The sequence below is a fragment of the Sebastes umbrosus genome, chromosome 9 (genome assembly GCF_015220745.1).
Source record: "Sebastes umbrosus isolate fSebUmb1 chromosome 9, fSebUmb1.pri, whole genome shotgun sequence".
Classification (NCBI taxonomy): domain Eukaryota; kingdom Metazoa; phylum Chordata; class Actinopteri; order Perciformes; family Sebastidae; genus Sebastes; species Sebastes umbrosus.
In genome coordinates, this window is record NC_051277.1 from 25,124,544 (window position 1) to 25,144,425 (window position 19,882).

General features: G+C 43.6%; 1 protein-coding gene across 2 annotated transcripts in view; it reads left to right on the forward strand.

Moving 5' to 3' along the window:
- The window catches only part of efnb1 (ephrin-B1), a 75,854-nt gene extending 57,828 nt beyond the window's left edge, over window positions 1-18,026 (forward strand). Inside the window, exons 4-6 of one of the 2 annotated variants that reach the window (XM_037779944.1) lie at window positions 3,688-3,780; window positions 10,750-10,860; window positions 13,912-14,297. In XM_037779944.1, coding sequence (XP_037635872.1) covers window positions 3,688-3,780; window positions 10,750-10,860; window positions 13,912-14,297 — 590 coding nt within the window. Of the gene's footprint in view, window positions 1-3,687; window positions 3,781-10,749; window positions 10,861-13,911 lie in introns of both variants that reach the window. The other variant, XM_037779945.1, reaches the window with a different exon arrangement.
- The last annotated feature ends 1,856 nt before the right edge of the window (window positions 18,027-19,882 follow it).

Here is a 19,882-nt window from a genome sequence, read left to right on the forward strand (position 1 = left end):
GCGGTGTGTGAAAGGTAGCCAATGAATGTCACCTCTCATCCACTTTCTCATTAAACAACCTGCTCTCTGTCTGTCACATGGGCTGTATCTATCCCCTCGTTCGGTTCGCTTTGGGCAGATGTTGCGCACGAGAGCGTGCACGCACGCGAGACACAGGAGGGAGTGCACGCACACACACAGCCCCATCGCGCTGTATGAAAGCCCCTCCTGGGCTGGACAGGAATAATAAGCAGCGGATGATTCATGACGGAGATGGGGGGAACGTATTCAGCAGGACCACCTGAGTGACCTCATTTAGCAGACCTGAGAATAAATATAGACCACCGCGTCGCACTTTAGCCTCAGCTTGTGTCGTCTCCCGGCCAGTCAGCGGCGCGTCTCTCACACATCTCCCACTCTTGCACCTCGGGGAGCAGTCCTTCCCCTCTACGTCCTTGTGAAATCTGTGTGCATTTGTGTATATGCATTCACATATGTTAATGCGCTAGCGGTAGTGGTATATGTGTAGTAGTATTGGAACAGGAGCCTTTGTTGCGGGCCAGCTCTTTCCCCTGCAAGGCTTTCTCTTGGCTGACACATTTGTGCTGTAGATATTTCCCAACATCAACATTTGGCACCTGGTTTCTCTTATGACTTCAGCAGCTGTAGATCTTTTGTTCTCCCACTAGTCACTCTGCGGCCAACGATCCACACCCACAAAGAGGGCCTTAAATCATACCAAAAAAAAACAGCTTTGGAGCCTGACCGCTTTATTAAAAAAAAGCAACATTCCTTCATGCAATGACCAGTTCTTTCGGTATTCTGGACTCCAAAGCGTTGAACCGGTTTGTTCCACTAAATCATTAGCAGCAGAATGGGAGTTTCTTTGTTCTCCGTTTCTTTATCCCCTTGTGTTTTTTATCTCCACCGAGACACACAGGAAGACCCAATTCCCCAGTTTCCTCCTTCCACAACACGATGTGACCGTCGGCCTTTTAATATCTGGAAATCCAGATTTGGATTAACGTCAGGACGCGGGGATGAAACGAGAGGGTTAGAGAGGGAGGAAAAAATAAGTGAGAGAAAGAGGAGATAGAGTGAGTGAGAAGCTTTCAGATTAAAAAGAAAAGCTGGCAGCGTATCCTTGTTGTGGCGAGCGGTTGGGGAGTTTGAGCAACGTGGCTTGTCTTCTCTTTTGAGTGAACACTGACACGATAAATGTAAATACAGTGATATCACACAAGGGTTACAATGAAAAATACAGTGTTGCACAGTCGAGGCAAGTTTTTTTAACATTCACCGCACATTTGTTAATGGACTCAACAGTTGTTTCTGGAGTCAATTTCCATCTTGAATAGTGCTTAAAGATGGATTCACATCAGGAAATGTGGTTAAAACTGGACACGGTTAATCGGATTATGAATTTCCATCGGTGCCGTAAAAAGCCCTGAATTATTTGACATTTTAAATGGCCCGAATACAAACAACATAAAAAGTGATCATGTCTTTATAAAAGTCAGCTCTCTTTCGGTAAACAGAAGGCTCGAAGGGCCAAGTTATCATCGCGCCACATCAGCTGTACAGCCTGCTCAGCCAGCCTGAAGGAATAGCTAATTTAGATGACAGAAGTAAGTTAACACTGAGAAGATTTGCTCCCTCTCCGAGTGGATATAAAATTCATGGCATGACGCTCACTCTTAGTCAGATTATTCAAGCGCCTTTGAGCTCCATCTTCAAAGAGCTCATTTTTTTGTGTAACCTTGCCCTGGAAGTTTAAAAATTGAAAGAAGGGGAGAAATTGGGCGGAAAATGGCAGGATGAGGTTGGCAAGCGTCTGGGCCATTCTGGGCCGAGCCGGTGCGCCTTTAAGACTGAAAACAGGCCTGTTCACCTCACTGTCTTTGAATGTTCCCTTTTAGAAGAGACATGCTCCCTGCATAGACTTTACATAAATCATAAGACTCACTTAGCCTTGAGTGTTCACTCACATTAATGTCCCACGTAAATTTCTTTTTTTGTTCCTGCGCCGCTCTCGGCTCGGCCCCCTCGTATATATTTCAGTGTCCGGTTCACTGTTGAGTCTACGGCACGGGGGAATTTGCCAAAGAGGTCCTGTCACAATGTTATCGCAATCATTCTCACAAATTATCACGTACTCCGGCCCGCACTAACAAAATGTTGTGGTTCCCCTTTGTAATTTAGAGCCAGGGTATGATCTGATAAAGTAACATAATATTAGTGCAATTCGTTATTTGGTTTTCTTCGAGTACAAAGCTGCAATCCCAGAGGGCAACAGAACGTCAACGTTAATAATACTTAGGAATGACAAGGCATGAATCAACCAGATTTTTTTCCCCATAGCAGAGACACATTTCAACACTGCCTGATACATCAGTTTATAGCGAGGAAATGCATGTAGAAACACTGCTAAATCATGCCAGGGGGAGGCTAAGAAGCACTTGGATGTTTGCATTGTTTGGACCCCCCCACCCCTCGTCTGTAGCCGAGTCTGCCTCTCTTTGTGTCATCATTAGATAAGCACCCTCTCCAAGACTATCTCATCATAATGAGGGTGCCATCTGAAGCAATCACCCAGGGAGATGGTCATTGAGTTAAGAGGGAGGGAAAGGGAGGGGTAGAGTCAGATAGAGCAGATAAAAATGAAGTGAGTGAAAAAACAGAGAGGGAAGAGACGGAGAGAGAGAGAGAGAGAGCAAGACGGAGAATGCGAGGAAGAGAAACAAAAGCATTTCAGAGGAAGGGAGTAAGTTGAAACAGCAGACTAAGCGGAGATGGAGATCATTTGGGGAATTCCAAAATTAGAGCTGCCATCGCATGCGCCCACACAGGCGTACACGGCCACACACACACACACACACACACACACACACACACACACACACACACACACACACACACACACACACACACACACACAAAGACACGCACAACCGCCTTGCTCTCGCCGCTCAGTGTTAAGGTCAGAGTCACACTCTGTCTCCCTAGGTCATTATCATGGGCCCTGAAATAGACAGCCAATTGTGTCACAGTGTCTGAAGTGAATGTGACATTGAATAAACAACCTCGCTTGAAGTCCGAGCAGAACACACACTTTAAAACAAATGGAGGGAGGCCGCCGACACACACGTACTCTAATATATAAATGGACACACACACACACACACACACACACATCCACAAACATTAAGGGAGGCATTTAGCTCTCAGCACTACCAGCAAGTAATGACACATGTGGCTCAGAGGGAGTAAGCTGCTCGAGGACTTGGCAAGCAGCTGGAACTCTCGCTGGCATGTCTCACTGCTAAAGTATGCACAGACAGAAAACACACACAGGTCTGACCATGTTCCTCCTCAGCGCCCACCTCCCCTCAGTAGACTCTAATGTTGTTCCATTCATTTGACTTCACTTTATTGTGTTAATGAGAGATACCGTCGAGAGGAGCCGGCGCTTGATTGAGGGTGAGAACGGCTAATCACTGGAACAGCTAATCAGTGCTTGTCGTAAATATTGATTAGTTCTGTGCGTTATGGACGTGCTCATTAACCAGTGTGTCATCTTCTCTCCCCTTCTCCTGCTTTTCTTCTCTTCTTTACGTCACGTCCTCCCTCTCCTTGTCCTTCACCCTTTCCTCTCCTTTCTTTCTTTCTTTCTTTCTTTCTTTCTTTCTCCCCTCCTCCCACCTGCAGCAACCTCCAACGGTACAGTCGAGGGCCTGGAGAACCGGGAGGGAGGCGCGTGCAAGTACCGAGCCATGAAAGTCATCATGAAAGTCGGGCAAGGTAAACGCACGCTCACCTCACATGTACAACACAAAGCGGCGTCGCTGCCTCAAAGCCGTGTTTCACTTTGGTGTGACATTTTCATTTATCGCCATGTGTGCCTGCCGTGACTTTGTCTGCCACCTCAGACAGGACCCGTTCTCTACCACTGTAAAGTTGTGTTATGAAATGAATTGGCCACCAGTGTTAATGTTTTTTTTTTAATATTTTTGATATGACTTCTTTAGTGGCATCACCTGGGGTTTGGTGATAATTCAATTTGACCATTTATTGGCTTTCAGTGGTGTCGCATCTTGATGATGTGATCATATCATTCTATCATTTTACAAAATTCTATTGTCCAAATGATTCATTCCAAGCAAAATGTAATTTAAAAACAAAAAAGAGAGTTTGTTTTCCACTTTTGAAAAGTTGTGTAAGATGAAATGCATAACAATAGAATACAGTTTATCAGTTTTATTATTTTAATGAGATTTTGCATACATTTAAATTTGATATACTATATATTGAAATAAAACAAATATTAAATATTGTTTATAAAATTCTCCATTCATATTACCCAGCCCTACCATTAACAGCCATTTTAAAATATAGTAAAAAAATAAATAAATAGTATATATAGGTAATAACACAATATAGATACAGTCAGAAAATTAATATTTAAAAGAAAAAATAAATGTTAACAATTTACTATGTAGCATTAATATACAGTATAAAAATACTTACTTAGTTTATAACACACTGGAATTTAGTTGTAAGGAGGAATAAAGACATTTTAAGTGTTTATTAATGTATTTTTCAACCATTATAATCTCCCCTACAAACCATTCATAACTGGTTTATGAATAGTTAATGAATGATTGATAACACAGAATAACAAAGCTGCAATCATATTTAGTTATGTATGATTATTACACACATAAACACATCAATACATGTCGTGGCCTTCATGGATGGAGTTTGCTCAGCTATTAAGAGTAAAGAAGAATTATTCATGTATAAAATAGATACAATAAATATCTTGTATTTAAGAAAGAAGAAAGAAAAAACATATTCAATACAGAATACAATTAATACAATGAATAAATACAAACTAACTATTTCACATTCATATAAAATATAGACATATTTTTTGTGCTGGTTGGTCATTCATTAGCTGTCTAAACACCACTTACAGATGCTATAGTTGTTCACAATTTTACAGTTATTACATTATAAGTGTACATCTACATTATAGTGTATTATAGTATGTTATAACCCATTTATTATTAATATTATACTGTTTATAAGTGCTTAAAAGGGTGTTGAAATGAATTGTTACCAAATAATCCTGTTTATATCACTTAAAAATCAGCAGTTATTATTAGTACTAGTAGTAGTGTTTAAGGTGGAGTGATTTAGTTATATATAGTGTACGACAATATATTTTGCCATATATTACACTGAGGTAACTATTGCTTTAATATATCTGGTTGTTGCAGGCTATGTTGCAAATCAATAAGCCAGACTGCTTTATAGACTGCAGTATTGAATTTATAGGATTTTTGCTTCAACGTGATGAAGTGCCCTGATTAGATTAGGTATACGTCTGCCGTCTGGTTACTTTGTCTGTCGTCAGTTTATCAGTTGAATGTCCAGTAAAAATGATGATGTATATCAATAGAATGCTTTACAATTACACAGATTGTCATACATGATTGTATCCATTTTGCGCACCTCTTATTAGTTATATACAATAGCTTTCAATAATTGTTTTTATACACATAAACAGTTTGTGCAAATGGTGACATCGCCAAGAAATAACAATGGAATAAGAAATGACTATAAAGAAAGGACTCCACTTGAGATTGTAAACCTCTTCAGCTGTTATTCAACCAGATTTTCATAAAGTAATCACAGAATGAAAATGTGTTTGAAATCGGTATGTAAGTGCACGGTCGGGGTAAGTCATCTAAAAACGCTGGAAGTAAACAAGCGCGCTTTGTTTGGATATCCTTGGACACAACATTTGGTTCGCATCATGCATTTCACTTTTAGACGCAGTTTTACTCAATATGCGGACGTCTATATCCTGAAGTTGACAGGGTACAGTACACAGATGTGTTACACTCTAAACATTCCCCCCATCTTCAGCTTGGTTGTTTTGACCGAAACAGACACTAACCGTCATCTGAGAGGAACATCTGCCCGCCACCATGAACTGATTCCAGCTTAAAAGCTGCTTCTCAACATGTCAAAATATAAACTGAGACTTTGCTGAGAAATCTGCAGAGTGTGTGTATGTGTGTGTGTGTGTGTGTGTGTGTGTGTGTGCAGATATTTGAATGTTGGCTAGTGGGATGACAGCAGTGCATCCTGGCAGTCGATGGGAGATTAGAAGCTAACAAGCTGCTGATGCTAGCAAGGTCTGAGTCGGAACAAATTCAGCAGAGACGGTGAAAAATACCCGCAACCATCTCGGAAAATAGACAGGCATTGCATTATCTTTCCATGTAGGTCAATTTGAGCATCCGACAGCCCGGGATTGCAACACCACCAACAAAATGACAACAGTGCAGGCAACACAAGGCTTTTACACTAAACTATTAACTGGGAGACAAACAAATTCCCTGAACTCACGTTAATGGAAGTTGAAAGCGAATGTCTTATTCGAGGGAAAGTTCTAGGAAAGTTGCCCTCAACTCGAGTGTGTTTCTGTGGCTGCCGGCTGTTCCTCAACTCCGCCAGAGCCATGCGCTCATTTCCCAAAACGGTCCGAAAGCGAGCTGTCACTCACAATCGATGTGCCCTAAAAACCTTGTTAGAAGAGATGCTGTTGGCCCAGCTGCTACTACTTTTAAATCTATTTCTGTGAGCGGAATTTTTGATGCATAATGTGCCCGTCCAGCCCAGCAGCTATTAAGAGGACGGGCCGTGAGAAATTAGAGCGTCTACTGGTACTTTGATTTAGCTGCTGTGTACAATTTAATGTCAATCTAAAAACAGAAAGAAGTTACTACTAGGGATTCAACTAATGCTAAACTACTACATATTTTCATTATTTATTACTCTGCCAATTATTTTATTGACTAATCGATGAATTGAAAATACTGAAAAATGCCCAAAGCCCAAGATGACGTATTTAAATTTCTTGTTTTATCCAACAGTGATGGAATGTACATTTACTAGTACTTCAGTACAATTTTGACGTACTTGTACTATACTTGAGTATTTCTATACACATTTATTAGACCGCTATAGTTACCTTCAAAATTAAGAATGTAAATAAAAAACATGATGATCTTATGAATTATGATGCATTATTATAGATTAGCGCTGATCAAATATAAATCAATATTCTGTTGCTGTAATAACTGTTTCTCACCTCAAATGTTTTCAGAATCATCTTGTAGTGTACTGTTTAGCTGTAAAATTAGAAAGTTTGTGACCCAGCAGCCATGTTGAGTTGAGGAAATACCAATCACCGCCCATCAGCCGGAGCAAACTTTCTCATTTTACAGCTAAACAGTACACTACAAGATGTTTTGTTTTCAAAGATTATCTGTCTCATGCACTACTGTAAGAATATAGTGACAGTTTTATAGAAATAACTTTTTATCATATTTTCTCAAAGTGACCAACTGCAGCTTTAAGTAAAGGATCTAAATACTTCCACCACCATGTCGGTTATCGGACCACGTGATGATATTCAGTTTACCATCATATATGACAAAGAAAAGCTTCAATTCCTCATTAACCAACTAATCATTTCAGCAGTAGTAAAAGCAATATAATTGGCTGCCTTTTAAAAGTGATATTTTTGACTGACTCCATTCGTGCTGAAAGGATTCATTGATTAGTTGACTGAAGGGTTGACAGAAAATTCACTCTACAACAATTTTTATTATCGAGCAGAAAAAAAACCTTCAAACTAGAACTGTCAAAGTTAATGCAATAACTCGTTATTGCAAATTTGTTTTAATGCCACTAATTTATTTAACGCATTAACACAGTAGATTTTTCAGAGGTTGTAGTGGGCTCAGTTTTAAAGCTAAAGTGAAGATACTGGTATCATATGAAACTACAAAATCTAAGGAATCCATTGGTGCCAACCATGTCATACTCCATACGCAAAATTTTGGCGAGGAAAAACAGGCATGTCCATTTTCAAAGTGGTCCCTTGACCTCTGACCTTAACATATATGCAATGAAAATGGGTTCTATGGGTACCTACGAGTCTCCCCTTTACAGACATGTCCACTTTATGATAATCACATGCAGTTTGGGGCAAGTCATAGTCAAGTCAGCACAGTTTTCTGCACAATATTTTAGTTGTTTTGTGTTGTTAATTGATTTCAAATAATAAATATATGCAGTATACATTTGCATAAAGCAAGCATATTTGCCCACTCCCATGTTGATAAGAGTATTAAATACTTGACAAATCTCCCTTTAAGGTACATTTTGAACAGATAAAACATTTGTGATTAATTTGCGATTAATCCCAATTAACTATGGACAATCATGAGAATAATCGCGATTAAATATTTTAATCTATTGACAGCCGTACTTCAAACATTTGCTTGTTGTAGCTTCTGAAATGTGAAAATATGCTGCTTTTCTCTGTTTTATTCATCATAAATTGAATATATTTGTCTTGTTGACTGTTGGTCAGTAATTTGAAGATAAAGAAACAATCATTCTAGCGGCCCTTTAGACTCTCTACCTTCTGCAGCTACACTTTATGTTGTTTCAATTAACACCAAAAAAAGAACCCCGGGCTCTGCTTGGCTCTGACCCCCGGTGCTATTGTGTTTAAGCCACATTTCCTCCAGTACGCCTCTGCAGCTGAATGCCAACACCTCCTACAGCCAAGTCCCCAAGATCTTCCCATATGTCCACTCTTGCTCCTTTGCACTTTGCTCTATGGATTATATTTTCGGTGACTCATCCCAGTGAGCAATATGTGTGCACATTCTTTGTATTGTATTTTCTTGTGGAGACACTCCCGTCAAGCCTAATCACGTTGAATCATCGTTTTGTGGGAAATTATGCGCCCTGACTCGTCAGTATGTAATTGTACTTTAAATGCCTCGTGTTCCGTCTTTTGTCTCCGTATAAAACGTGAAGTGAAAAGGAAGGGAAATTGATTGCAGGAGGAAATACGGGGAGCCCATATTTTATACATCCATCGCCGTTCGCCGCTCTCTTTCTCCTCCACCACATCATGTCACCGCGCTCATTAGAAATGTGTTGACTCACCGCCTCGCACGCACCTCTCCCCCTCTCTCTCTCTTTCTCTCTCGCTCTCTCTCTCTCTCTCTCTCTCTCTCTCTCTCTCTCTGTCTGTCTCTCTCTCCCTCCAACATATCTGTCTCTCTCTTCTGTCGCTCGATCATTGTCTCCTTCACTCTCACTTCTCCTCCTCCTCCTCCGCCTCCTCTCGCCTCCCCCCGCCCTCTCCCTCCTTCTGGCGGGTTGGCAGTTCTGAGGTAGTTGCTGTCTGCATAGCTAAGGGAAATGTCAGCAGTACACACAGAAAAATGGGTCAGAACATTAGAGCGCTCCCTGCACATGCTCAGTGGCTGACACACAGCGTTGGGGCTATATGTGAGTGAAATCAGATCACTGTGTCCTCTCATATCGCCTGCCATACGTGAAATGTTCCCACTTCTCACTCCTGTCTTTTCTCATCAATTATTGACGGAGCACAACAGCTCACGGCGAGGTTCACCACTGCTGCAATCAGTATGGAGCAATGCGGTGGTCCGGACACGGAGAACATAGATCTCAGTTTGTTAATAGTGAGGTTATGTCGGCCCAAAAAAAAAAGGATATTGCCCATGTCCCTCTTTGTCTTCCCTCTCCCCTTTTTTTCTCCCTTTTCTATATCTTCCAGACATCCCACACCCGAATCATTTCCCTCCTCGTCGTGTCTCGGCCAAACTGAGGTGGAAATAGAAAATAGACTTCCAGACTGTCAGGCCCTTTTCACTCACACACACTCACACATATGCACGGCCACACAAAGTTGCCACGAGGGACTCAAATGTAAATTGCCTCCCCACACGCCCTCCACTCCGCTTCTCACACACACCCCTTCAGCAGGCCTCGGGGCGGCTGCAGATAGTGCATCTGATAGCGTTCTGTGGAATCCATCAGGACCGGCTTCGGTAATAGTTTATAACTGTCCTCCGTCTGCCGGCCCTGCCCTCTTAAAAAGCCGCGGCGCGGACCCACCGGTGTTTACCGCACAAAGACTTCAAAGTGTGTGCACTGGAATCACAACAGACAGACAGATAAACCGTCTGTTTCCTTTGCGTTCCCCTCAGAGCTTATACAACCCCCTCCTCTCCTCGTCTCCCCCCTCCCCACCTTCTCTTCCCGTCTTCCCATTCTCTCCTCTTCAGAAGTGTGCCTCTTACAGGCAGAGTTAAAGCCAGAGCAATAAATAAGACATATTATGGCCTTTTAACGTGATGAATAATGTAAAACAATAAAAAGTTAATATATAACTACTTTACCCTCATTCTGCCATGCCTAAGTGTATTGTAAGTATATCCTAGGTGTGGGCTTATGTGTGTGCACTTGTATGTGTGTGTGTGTGTGTGTGTGTGTGTGTGTGTGTGTGTGTGTGTGTGCCCCTATGCTCTCATGAATGTGTCAGTGTTGGAAATGCCTGTCTGAGTGTTTGCTGAAGGAGCTGCTGATGTAGATGTGAGCTCATTTTTTACGACAGGACAGGGATACCAGCGTGTTTCACAGACGTTCGCTAACTTGTCCTTCCCTCGTTTTCTGCTTTCATCTTCGCTTCTGAGACGCTTCTCAACACATGCAAAGATAACCTTCTCCGTGTATAAAAGATATATCACAAGATAATAAAAAATAATCCTCGCCGACGCAGAGGAACAAGTCATTGTAATTCAGCGCATGCATCTTGCCAAGGCTGAGTTTCTCAGTGTTTTGTTTTTTTTGTGTTGTTTCCCACAGTCCCAAACGCGGTGAACCCCGTGGAGCCTCCAGAGGACAACGCCATACCGGAGTCCAGTCCCAGTCCGCCTGACCAGGGTCGGATTGGACCCCCGATGCCAGGAAACCCTGGTGAGCAGATTGACAGAGCGACATTGTGCCCATAAGCTGCAGCTTCAGACTCTTTACAGAATGCTTTCTAGTTTCTAGAGTGCAAATAGTTTAGTAAAATAAAGGTTTTTGAAGTGTAAAAAAAAGGAATATTCACAGCCTCGAGCAGTTCCTCTAATAATTAATCACATTTAGCCTGAAAAGAGAAAATAAAAATCATAGTTGAGTCTCCCAAAGTAAGCATTCTCTCATATGGCTTTGCCATGCCGCAGGCGCTCCTTTTGATATCTGGGGGTCAACACGCAAAAGAAGATGTAAAACCAAATGTTATACAGAATAAAATAACACTCACCAAAATGAAGCCGGCAATAAAACAACAAGGAACCACACCCAAAACAAATACGGCTCACCCTGAGTCACTTTCGTATTCATATTATACACAAAGAGCGTGCTGCACCCAAGGAGACTCAAAGACATACCTCTTTATTATATCTCTTTTTAAACCTCATTAGAATTGCAGATAAATGAAGATTAAACGCGGAGATAATTGAAGGAGTCACTGGAGCCTCCTCGGAGGCTCTGGGCCCTCCTCGCTTCCTGTTTTTGCCAATACCTTTCAGAACTTCCTTCCCGCAGAAGGGGACCGCTTCTCAACTTTTTTGACTTACTCCACAACTTTGTGTGCGCCTCGCAAACTTCCTCCGCGGTGCAGACTGTTCTGCCTGTCCCAATGTGATAAGCTGCCCTCATTTAATAATTGCTTATTTGACATTAGTTGCTCTATAAAAAGATCTCCTAATGTCACTTTTCCCCACAGCCGGGCTTTTACCTGTCTACCATTGTTAGATCAGTGATTATGTCAAGTGAAGAAGTGGAGGGTGGATTGAAGGACGTGTCACTGCGGTTTTTGAGAGGCTGATATTTCAGGAATGAAATGTCTGACAGCCTCTCTCCGGCTCTCTCCAGAATGTACGAAATTCCTCGCGCCTCTGATTTCACAGATAAGGCTGGAACCGGTAGCTCTCAGTGATGTCATTTCGGCGTGATAAGGCGCAGTCATCCCCTCCTCAATAAATGGTTAAGTGCGGAGTGGTCAGCCGAGTGCGGAGACACAGTCATTAGTGGGGATGGCAGTCTCCGGAGGTATGAGGCTTTTGTGTGCCTGTGTGAGGGGGGGGTCATGGACAGTAAAGAGGTGGTGGTGGTGGTGGTGGTTGGAGGGGGGTGAGTGCTGCTCTTTGGCAGCAGCTGCATGCATACATGGAAAACAGATTTGCTTCTTCTCAGATTTCAGTCACTAGAGGAGCCAGTCACAGCCTTCCGTCCCCCCCCCCCCCCTATCCTGAACCCTTTAGACAAAAGGATAAAATAAAATCAGATGTTCAGATATGCCCCTCGTCATTTTCTTTCCATATCTCACTTGGCCTTTGCCGTAGAAACGCGGCCTTGACATGTCGTACAAGTTGCCAAGGCTCGATCTTATCGGAGCGGGGATCTTTGTTGTGTTGAGCGATGCCTACAGATTTCATTAGGAGTCTATTTTGAATGAGCTAATTCAATTAGATTACATCAATGGGGCTGTTAGTCATGTAGAGCAAACAACAAACAGGGCTGTGATCACAGTTGATTTAGGCACAGAGCAGTAAGATCCGCACATGACAGGACTGGCTTACTGTAAATTATATTACTCCTCTGATTGTTTGGCAGTCTCTAAGGGACTGCATGAAAATGATTTGGGCGGGGAGGGGCACTGACTCTTATACCCTCCCCTTCTGTTAGAAAAAAAACCCTGCAATATCTCAAAACAGTATATTTATTGCAAACTTAAAGGACCACTGTGTGGGATCTATAGGAAGAAATGGAATATAATATTATCAACTATGTTTTCTTTAGTGTCTAATCATCTGAAAATAAGAATTGTCGTGTTTTCGTTACCTTAGAATGAGCCGTTTGTATCTACATAAGGAGCGTGTCCTCTCCACTGAGTCCGCCATGTTTCTACAGTAGCCCAGAACGGACAAACCAAACTCTGTTAACTTTTCCTGCTTGGGCCACAGTCTATAGCGTTACTCGCTTTCGTCGTCGTCGTCGTCGTCGCCGCCGCTCTCTCTTGCTTCACCACTCATTTCCCATGTACACACACACGTAACGCACTGGCTCAGCTCCAAATGTCTCTAGAGAGGGTCATTCGTGTTTTTAAGTCGGCCACTGTAGCTCTCCAACACGCTTGATATACGGGAGAGGCTTCAGTTGGTTGCAATCTCCTCACCTTACTGCTAGATACCGCCAGATCCTACACACTGGACCTTTAAAGGCAGGGTTGTTAAATTTTAGAAAAAAATGTTGTTATAGTAGTTGAAATTGACAGCAATCAATAAATCAGTGCTGAAAAGTCTGGTATCTGTGGCTGTCGCAGGACTGTAATAAACCCGTCCAATCATTTCATCTGACCTGAATGTAACGGACTGTCAGTGTAGTCGTCTTGCCGACTTTCTCGCTGGATTTAGCGACTTCTGGAGCGGGTTAGCTGGCTACTTTCATTGAAATAGAGTTGGCAACACTGGGCTGGGTATTTCTGTTGGATCATTTTCACAAATCTAGTGTACTCTCGCTAGTTTCTCACCGACCCTGCCCTTAACAAAACAGTGAAAACACAGCCATTCTCTGTTTTTTAATAAAGAGCTGCTAAATAAACTGTTATTATAGCCACCAAATGTGTGAATCGGGAACAGCTCTGTGCTGAGGGGCTTGTGCACTGCAATATTTTCACCCCACTCCATATCCTCTGCATATGGCTAAATGCACATTTATGGCTCACATGAAAGCAATCTTTTTGATGTGCCCATTTGGTCTTTTTTTTTTAGATATAATAAATCTCACAAATAATAGAAAGATGGGATAAGAAAAACATGAAGGACCCTCACTTGTTCTTAAAAAAAAAGTTAGGCTGCCCTCCCTTCAGCAAAAATAAAATTACAGTACATTCCTCCTTTCCTGACAGCCCCCTCCCTCCTCTCTCCCTGATAATTTATGTACAGTCCCTAAGCTCTCTCTTTTTATTTCTCCCTCTAGACCACATGAATCAGGACCAGTCTGGCTCCTCGGACGGCATCCTCGGCTCCAAAGTGGCCGTGTTCTCCGCCATCGGCGCCGGCTGCATCATCTTCCTCCTGCTCATCCTCCTCCTCGTCATCTTGCTCATCAAGATGCGCAAGCGCTCCAGGAAAAACGCCCACTCGCAGCCGCGCCCCTCGGCGCTGTCGCTCAGCACGCTGTCCAACCCCAAGATGCCCGGGGGCACGGCTGGCACGGAGCCCAGCGACATCATCATTCCGCTGCGGACAGAGAACAACTACTGCCCTCACTATGAGAAGGTGAGCGGCGACTATGGCCATCCCGTCTACATTGTCCAGGAGATGCCCCCGCAGAGCCCCGCCAACATCTACTACAAAGTCTGACACGCTCCGCACAGCCAGCGACACGGTCGGGAGAGAGAATGAGAAAGAGGAGCGCTTGATTTATGTTCTCGGGAAGAACACTTTCCTTTGCATTTTGGGGACTTGATGCGTCTTCGAGCCCGTATTATTTCTACCACCTGCTGCACAAATCTGGAGAGACACACGCACTGACCAGTGACCAGCGGGGTTACGAGCTGACTGATGAGAGAGGTTTATTCTGTTTGTTTGGGTTGTCTGACAATCCCCACCCGCCCCTCCTCCTCCTCCTCCTCCTCTTCCTCCCCTCACCTCCCCACCTGCTACATCTCCCCACTGTGCTCCTGGGGGGCGGGGCTGTAGCGAACCAACAGATGGAACTCCAGCTTCCTGGTTTGCTGTCCCCTTTAACGGGCAGGATATAACTTATCTCAGTTCCCTGAAGTACAGTCTGTGCTACACCCAATTAAACACACCATCCCCAGCACACTAGCCAGGAACAGGCAGACACAGGCCCCGGACGCCACTCAGCCTGCAGTTTGTGTGCGAGCATAAAATATGTGTGTGTATGTGCGTGCGTGTGTGTGTGCGTGTGTGTGTGTGTGTTAGTCAGGGCTCCGCGCTGGGCCAGGAAACTCTCCAGATAGCTCAGGTATCAGACACAGTGTGTGAAATAACGTGTTCCTCTCCCTTCGCACCTCTGATGTTTGCCTTACTTACTATTTTTGATGGAGGATTTCCTCGAACCCTGATTCAGTTCACAAAGCAGTTGTATTTTGTTAGACTTTTCCTACAAGTGCACAATGTATAGAGTTGAATAGATCATCATTATCACTCCCATCTTCTCACGACCCATGTCATCCATTGTGTTTATTACTTTTTTTTTCCTGCGACCTTTGACCCTGGACTGTTGACGTCGAGGTGTGTGTGTGTGTGTGTGTGTGGAAAACTCCCTTCTCCACTGGTCTGATATGAGCTTTACCATTACTCTGGTATTTATGACCTACTTATGTGTATTTGAAGGTGTGTCCTGTGTGAGTGTGTGTGTGTGTGTGTGTGTGTGTTCGGGCATGTCCGGACAAACTCTTGTATCTGGGCAGACTTTACTGGCTTAAGGGTAGAAGCTACTATATCATAAGGTTGAAAAACAAGACAGACAGAACTGAGGCGCCGACAGACAGACGAGCTTGAGATCTTACAAAACCCCTTCCAGTGCTCCAGTTGGCACCGATTGAAGGTTTTATTGTCTCTGATGAGCTTTCGTGGGAGATGGTTTTTTAAGCAGCAGGCAGGTTGATATTTGTTTGTTCTGTCTCCTGGTGCGAATCAAACAGTCTGCGCCTGCTGCCTGGGCGAGGGTGGGCGTTGGTTTGTGTGGTCGCCGCCGATTGGCTGGCCTACATAGGTAGGATGCCCTATATATAAGTTGGACGGAGAGCTACGGCTGAACGTTGGGGATACAGTATTGTCGGGTGCCAATTGGCCGCCATCTGTAGATGAGTCAGTGGAGTGGCGTCGCCAGCGTGTGACTAATCTATGTGCCATCTCCGTGCCCACACTCACCAGCCGGGGAGGAGAGAGAGCGGATAAAGGAGAGAATGTTCCTGTGACTTGGCTTTAACCTGCGAGGAAGATGGCGGCGCGCATGAGGATGGGTGATGGGTGAGGTGGGGGTGGGGGTGGAGGTAGTTTAGCATTCATTTTTCCATCCTCTCGCCAGTTGTGCTGTGAATAAAAAATGCTGTGCAGAATATTCCTCAGTCAAGGTGTTCAGCCAGCGAGGACACTGCAGCTCAGCTATCACACAGCCCAGGGGCAGCGGCACCGAGACAGGATTTACTGCAGCTGGATGTGTGCACGTGTGCGCACGCCGACGCTCGCTTTTAGGTGAGGAGGGGGCGGATGGTGTTCGAATCTGTCTGTGTGTAGGTGCTTCAATGTGTGAGCGCTTATTTGTGCTTATATTTGCAGTTTTTCTCTGTGTGTGTGTGTGTGTGTGTGTGTGTGTGTGTGTTGTATGAATGCTTCTATGGTGTATAGCAGCTGAACAGACTTGTTTTGGGACCTGGAACTAGACGCTCCAAAACAGTGTGGCTGCCAAAGTACAGAGCGCCGCAGTCCCAGTTAATGATGTGTGAGAGGAGAGGACAGGGAAGGAGAGGGGGGGGGGGGCAGATAAGGACAGCTATTCCTCAGCACGCATGACACGAGCTGATGTTTGACGCACATGTGCACACACACACACGCGCGCGCAGACAACACCGAGATTGACGGGTCCAGGTCTTTATCTCCAGTCAAACGGTCAGACTGCCTGGTGAATGTTTATTTGCCGGCGGAGGCACCCATCATCCGCTGCCACATACTATCGCCATATACACTGCTGAGTTAAAAGGCAGCCCGGCTGGACGACTCGGGGATGACTCCGGTGGCTCTTGCGTGTCGTTAACCTCGGAGTTAACAGCCTAAACAGCTGCTGGCGCTTTTGTGGTCCTGTGTTTTAACTCAGCATGCGGCCCCTCGGTGGCCCTCTGCAAAACACATTTAAATCACATATTTTTGTTTCGGATCGGTGCGCATCCATTCACCTACACCAGCCAAGGGAGTCATTACCAAATTACCACACACCACATCTCATTTTTATTCATCCTAGTGACCACTTAATGTTATTCAAAAGAAAAAAAAAATTAAAAGGAGATAACAAGAGAAATGTAAATATATGGATAGAGCCCGATTTAAGATGTAATTTCACCTGAACACTGCTCATAAGAAAAATTTAAGATTAGATTTTTGTAATGGAGGATGTTTGTAAATAGCTGTCTTTTTAAAAGTGTGTTTTGTATGAATCCTTGCATTCTTTGTCTCTGTTTGCAATATGTTTTTCTTTTCTTTTTTTTTTTCTTTTAGAGTTCAACTGAATATTGCAACGGAACACGTCTTTTTTTTCGCAGCGTCCAGTATTGTCAAAAAAAAGTCTTTGTTACCACATGTGTTAAAAGAGAAAAAACTGGGGGTTCAGAGTTTTAACATCGCCATTCAACAGGATTTTTTAGTTGCTCAGAAACCATTCAGAATTGAAGCTTTTGTCACCAAACGGCTTTGAAACGGATAGGTCATTGAAACTATGAATGATAAGGCCCCTTCCCTGTTGGAGACAGCACTTAACTCTGCATATGAAGACTGTGTAATTCCACTGCCTTTGAGCTACCTACACCTTCAAACTCCATTATTAGATGTAACAAAAACAGTTTGGTCCAGGAAGATTAATCTTTTTCTCAGTTTTAATAAGTCTATCGGGCTGGATGGAGAGAGACGTAGAGCAGGAGGAAGGAGAGAAAAAGGGGGCCACGTATGAGAGTGTGACCGCTCTGCGCTCGCCATAAATCATCCGGTTTACACCACTCATTATCTCCCAGGCGGTCTTTGTTTTAAAGTTGCTCTCTCTCTTTCCACTTTCCTAATTTAGCACAAGGATGTTGGTCGCTCATGGTTATGAGCCTCACCGTAGGTTGATTTCTGCTATTGTTCAAAGCCACAGTATTATTTTTCAATGTGCATGTGTAAGCAAAACCTGTTGAATTTGTTTCCCTTTGTTTGAATCATAACTGTCAAGTTTTGTTATTTTATTTTATTTTTTTGCCATTCACTTCTTTCGCCGCTTCTCAGCGTAACCTATTGGCACCAGCTACAATGGAAATAACGTTCCACCAGTTTGGAAACTACCGCATATTGATAAATAAAATTTTTCCCATGGAACTTTTGTCCTTCTTTGTGTCTTTTTTCCTTCAAGCTTTACAAACGTGGATAAAAGATTTCATTTGCCATGTCACTGACCACCTCGGTTCATGAAGTGAGCATCATTCAGCCGCCCACGCTCACTGCTCTTCCCTCTCCCCCCCAAAACTCCCTCACCTCAGGGGTCAGTGCTGCACAGATGGGTTTGTTCTGATACATTAGTCAGATTGAAATCACAAGCAGCCTTCATAAATTCATATTCGGGGGAGTATGGACACGCCTTTTTGCATAGTAACTAATACCCGTATCAACCCGCTCTGCCCTGGTGTCCTCCAAAATTACATTTCTCCATACATGATTAAATCTGATTGGCTGCACTCGACGTTTCCATTGCGTTTGTCTGAAATTACAGTCTGCGTTTAGCCGGCTGAGGAGCAAACTCCAAACCGAGTCCTCCTCGGTGAAAGCAGAGATGGCATGAAATGTTATTAAAGTGATTGGGCATTTTCTCTGACAAACACATCAGTGTTTGTGGGCATGGCTCTGCTTTCGTGTGGCTGATGATGATGTGGGCGAGTGAAGAGACTGATGGCAGGAGAGAGAAGAAGTCAGGGCAATGAGAGACATAATGTGCCTGTGGCTTCACTGCCCCCCCCCCTCCCTCACTCACTCCCACCTCCATCCTCGCTGCTTCTCTCTCTCTCTCTCTCTCTCTGTGCCCCGGGGCAGGTACGTTCATCTGGTTTCCTGGCTCGGTCCCGAGACGCCCCCATAGATCCACGTTACTGTGGGTTTATTAAAACCTTCCCCCCACTGAGCTACTGTGTGTGACTGCATGTTTTACTGTGTCTCTCTCTCTCTGCCTGTGTGTGCGTGTGTGTGTTGCCAAAGGGCTCTACTGTTGTTCTACAACAGAGTCAACATCACAAAAATAAGGAGATATCACTGTTGCAGCATGCAATCCACCACATTTACTCTTCTTATTTTGGATAATGTATCCTCTAGATTCTTATTAAATCAAACATTAGTTTGATATTCCAGCTAATTAGACTGTTAAGTCAGGCTATTAAATGGTCGTTATCAGTCACTATAAGCCCCATAGATGTGGGTCAGTAGGGGCATACTACACACACTAGTAGGTTTCATCATCTATTCACATGGTAGATCACCGAAAGAAGTTTTTTTTTGTTGCCTAAACCTAAAGAAGTTGTAGATTTGTTGCTTAAAGCTGAAGTAGGCGAGATTGGAGCAAATATGATTAAAAAAAGTTATTTTTATAAAAGGTCGCTATATCCTGACAGTAGTGCATGAAACAAGTAATCTGAAAAAAAATCATGTTCCTCTGTGTCCTCCGGTGCTCCTAACGGCATCTGCAAGATTTCACAGACTGGAGGAAAACAAGCAGTCAGAGCTGACCTGGGATCTGCTGTCCATCTGCTGTCTATGAGAGCCGGCTGTCAGTAACTCGTGAACTCCGACCAAACGGTCAAACTAGGCAGCGCTGATCAAATATGAATCAATATTATGTTACGTTAATGCCTATTTCTCACCTCAAATGTTTTCAGAATCATCTTGTAGTGCACGGTTTAGCTGTAAAATGAGAAAGTTTTTGACCCGACAGCCATGTTGAAATCTTTTGAAGGAACGCCAAGCACCGGTCACATGACCGGAGAACAGCCAATAGGAACGCTCTCTCTCTGAAATGACCTGTGATTGGTCAAAGTCTTCCATCACGGGCTCGATTTTTTAAAGCCTGTAAACAGAGCCATGAGGAGGTGCAGAAGTCTTCTTATCTCAGAACACTTGAATTATAATATGCTGAAAGGTTATTATGGAATTTTTGCCCAATGATGCCAAAAATATAATGCCACTTTAAA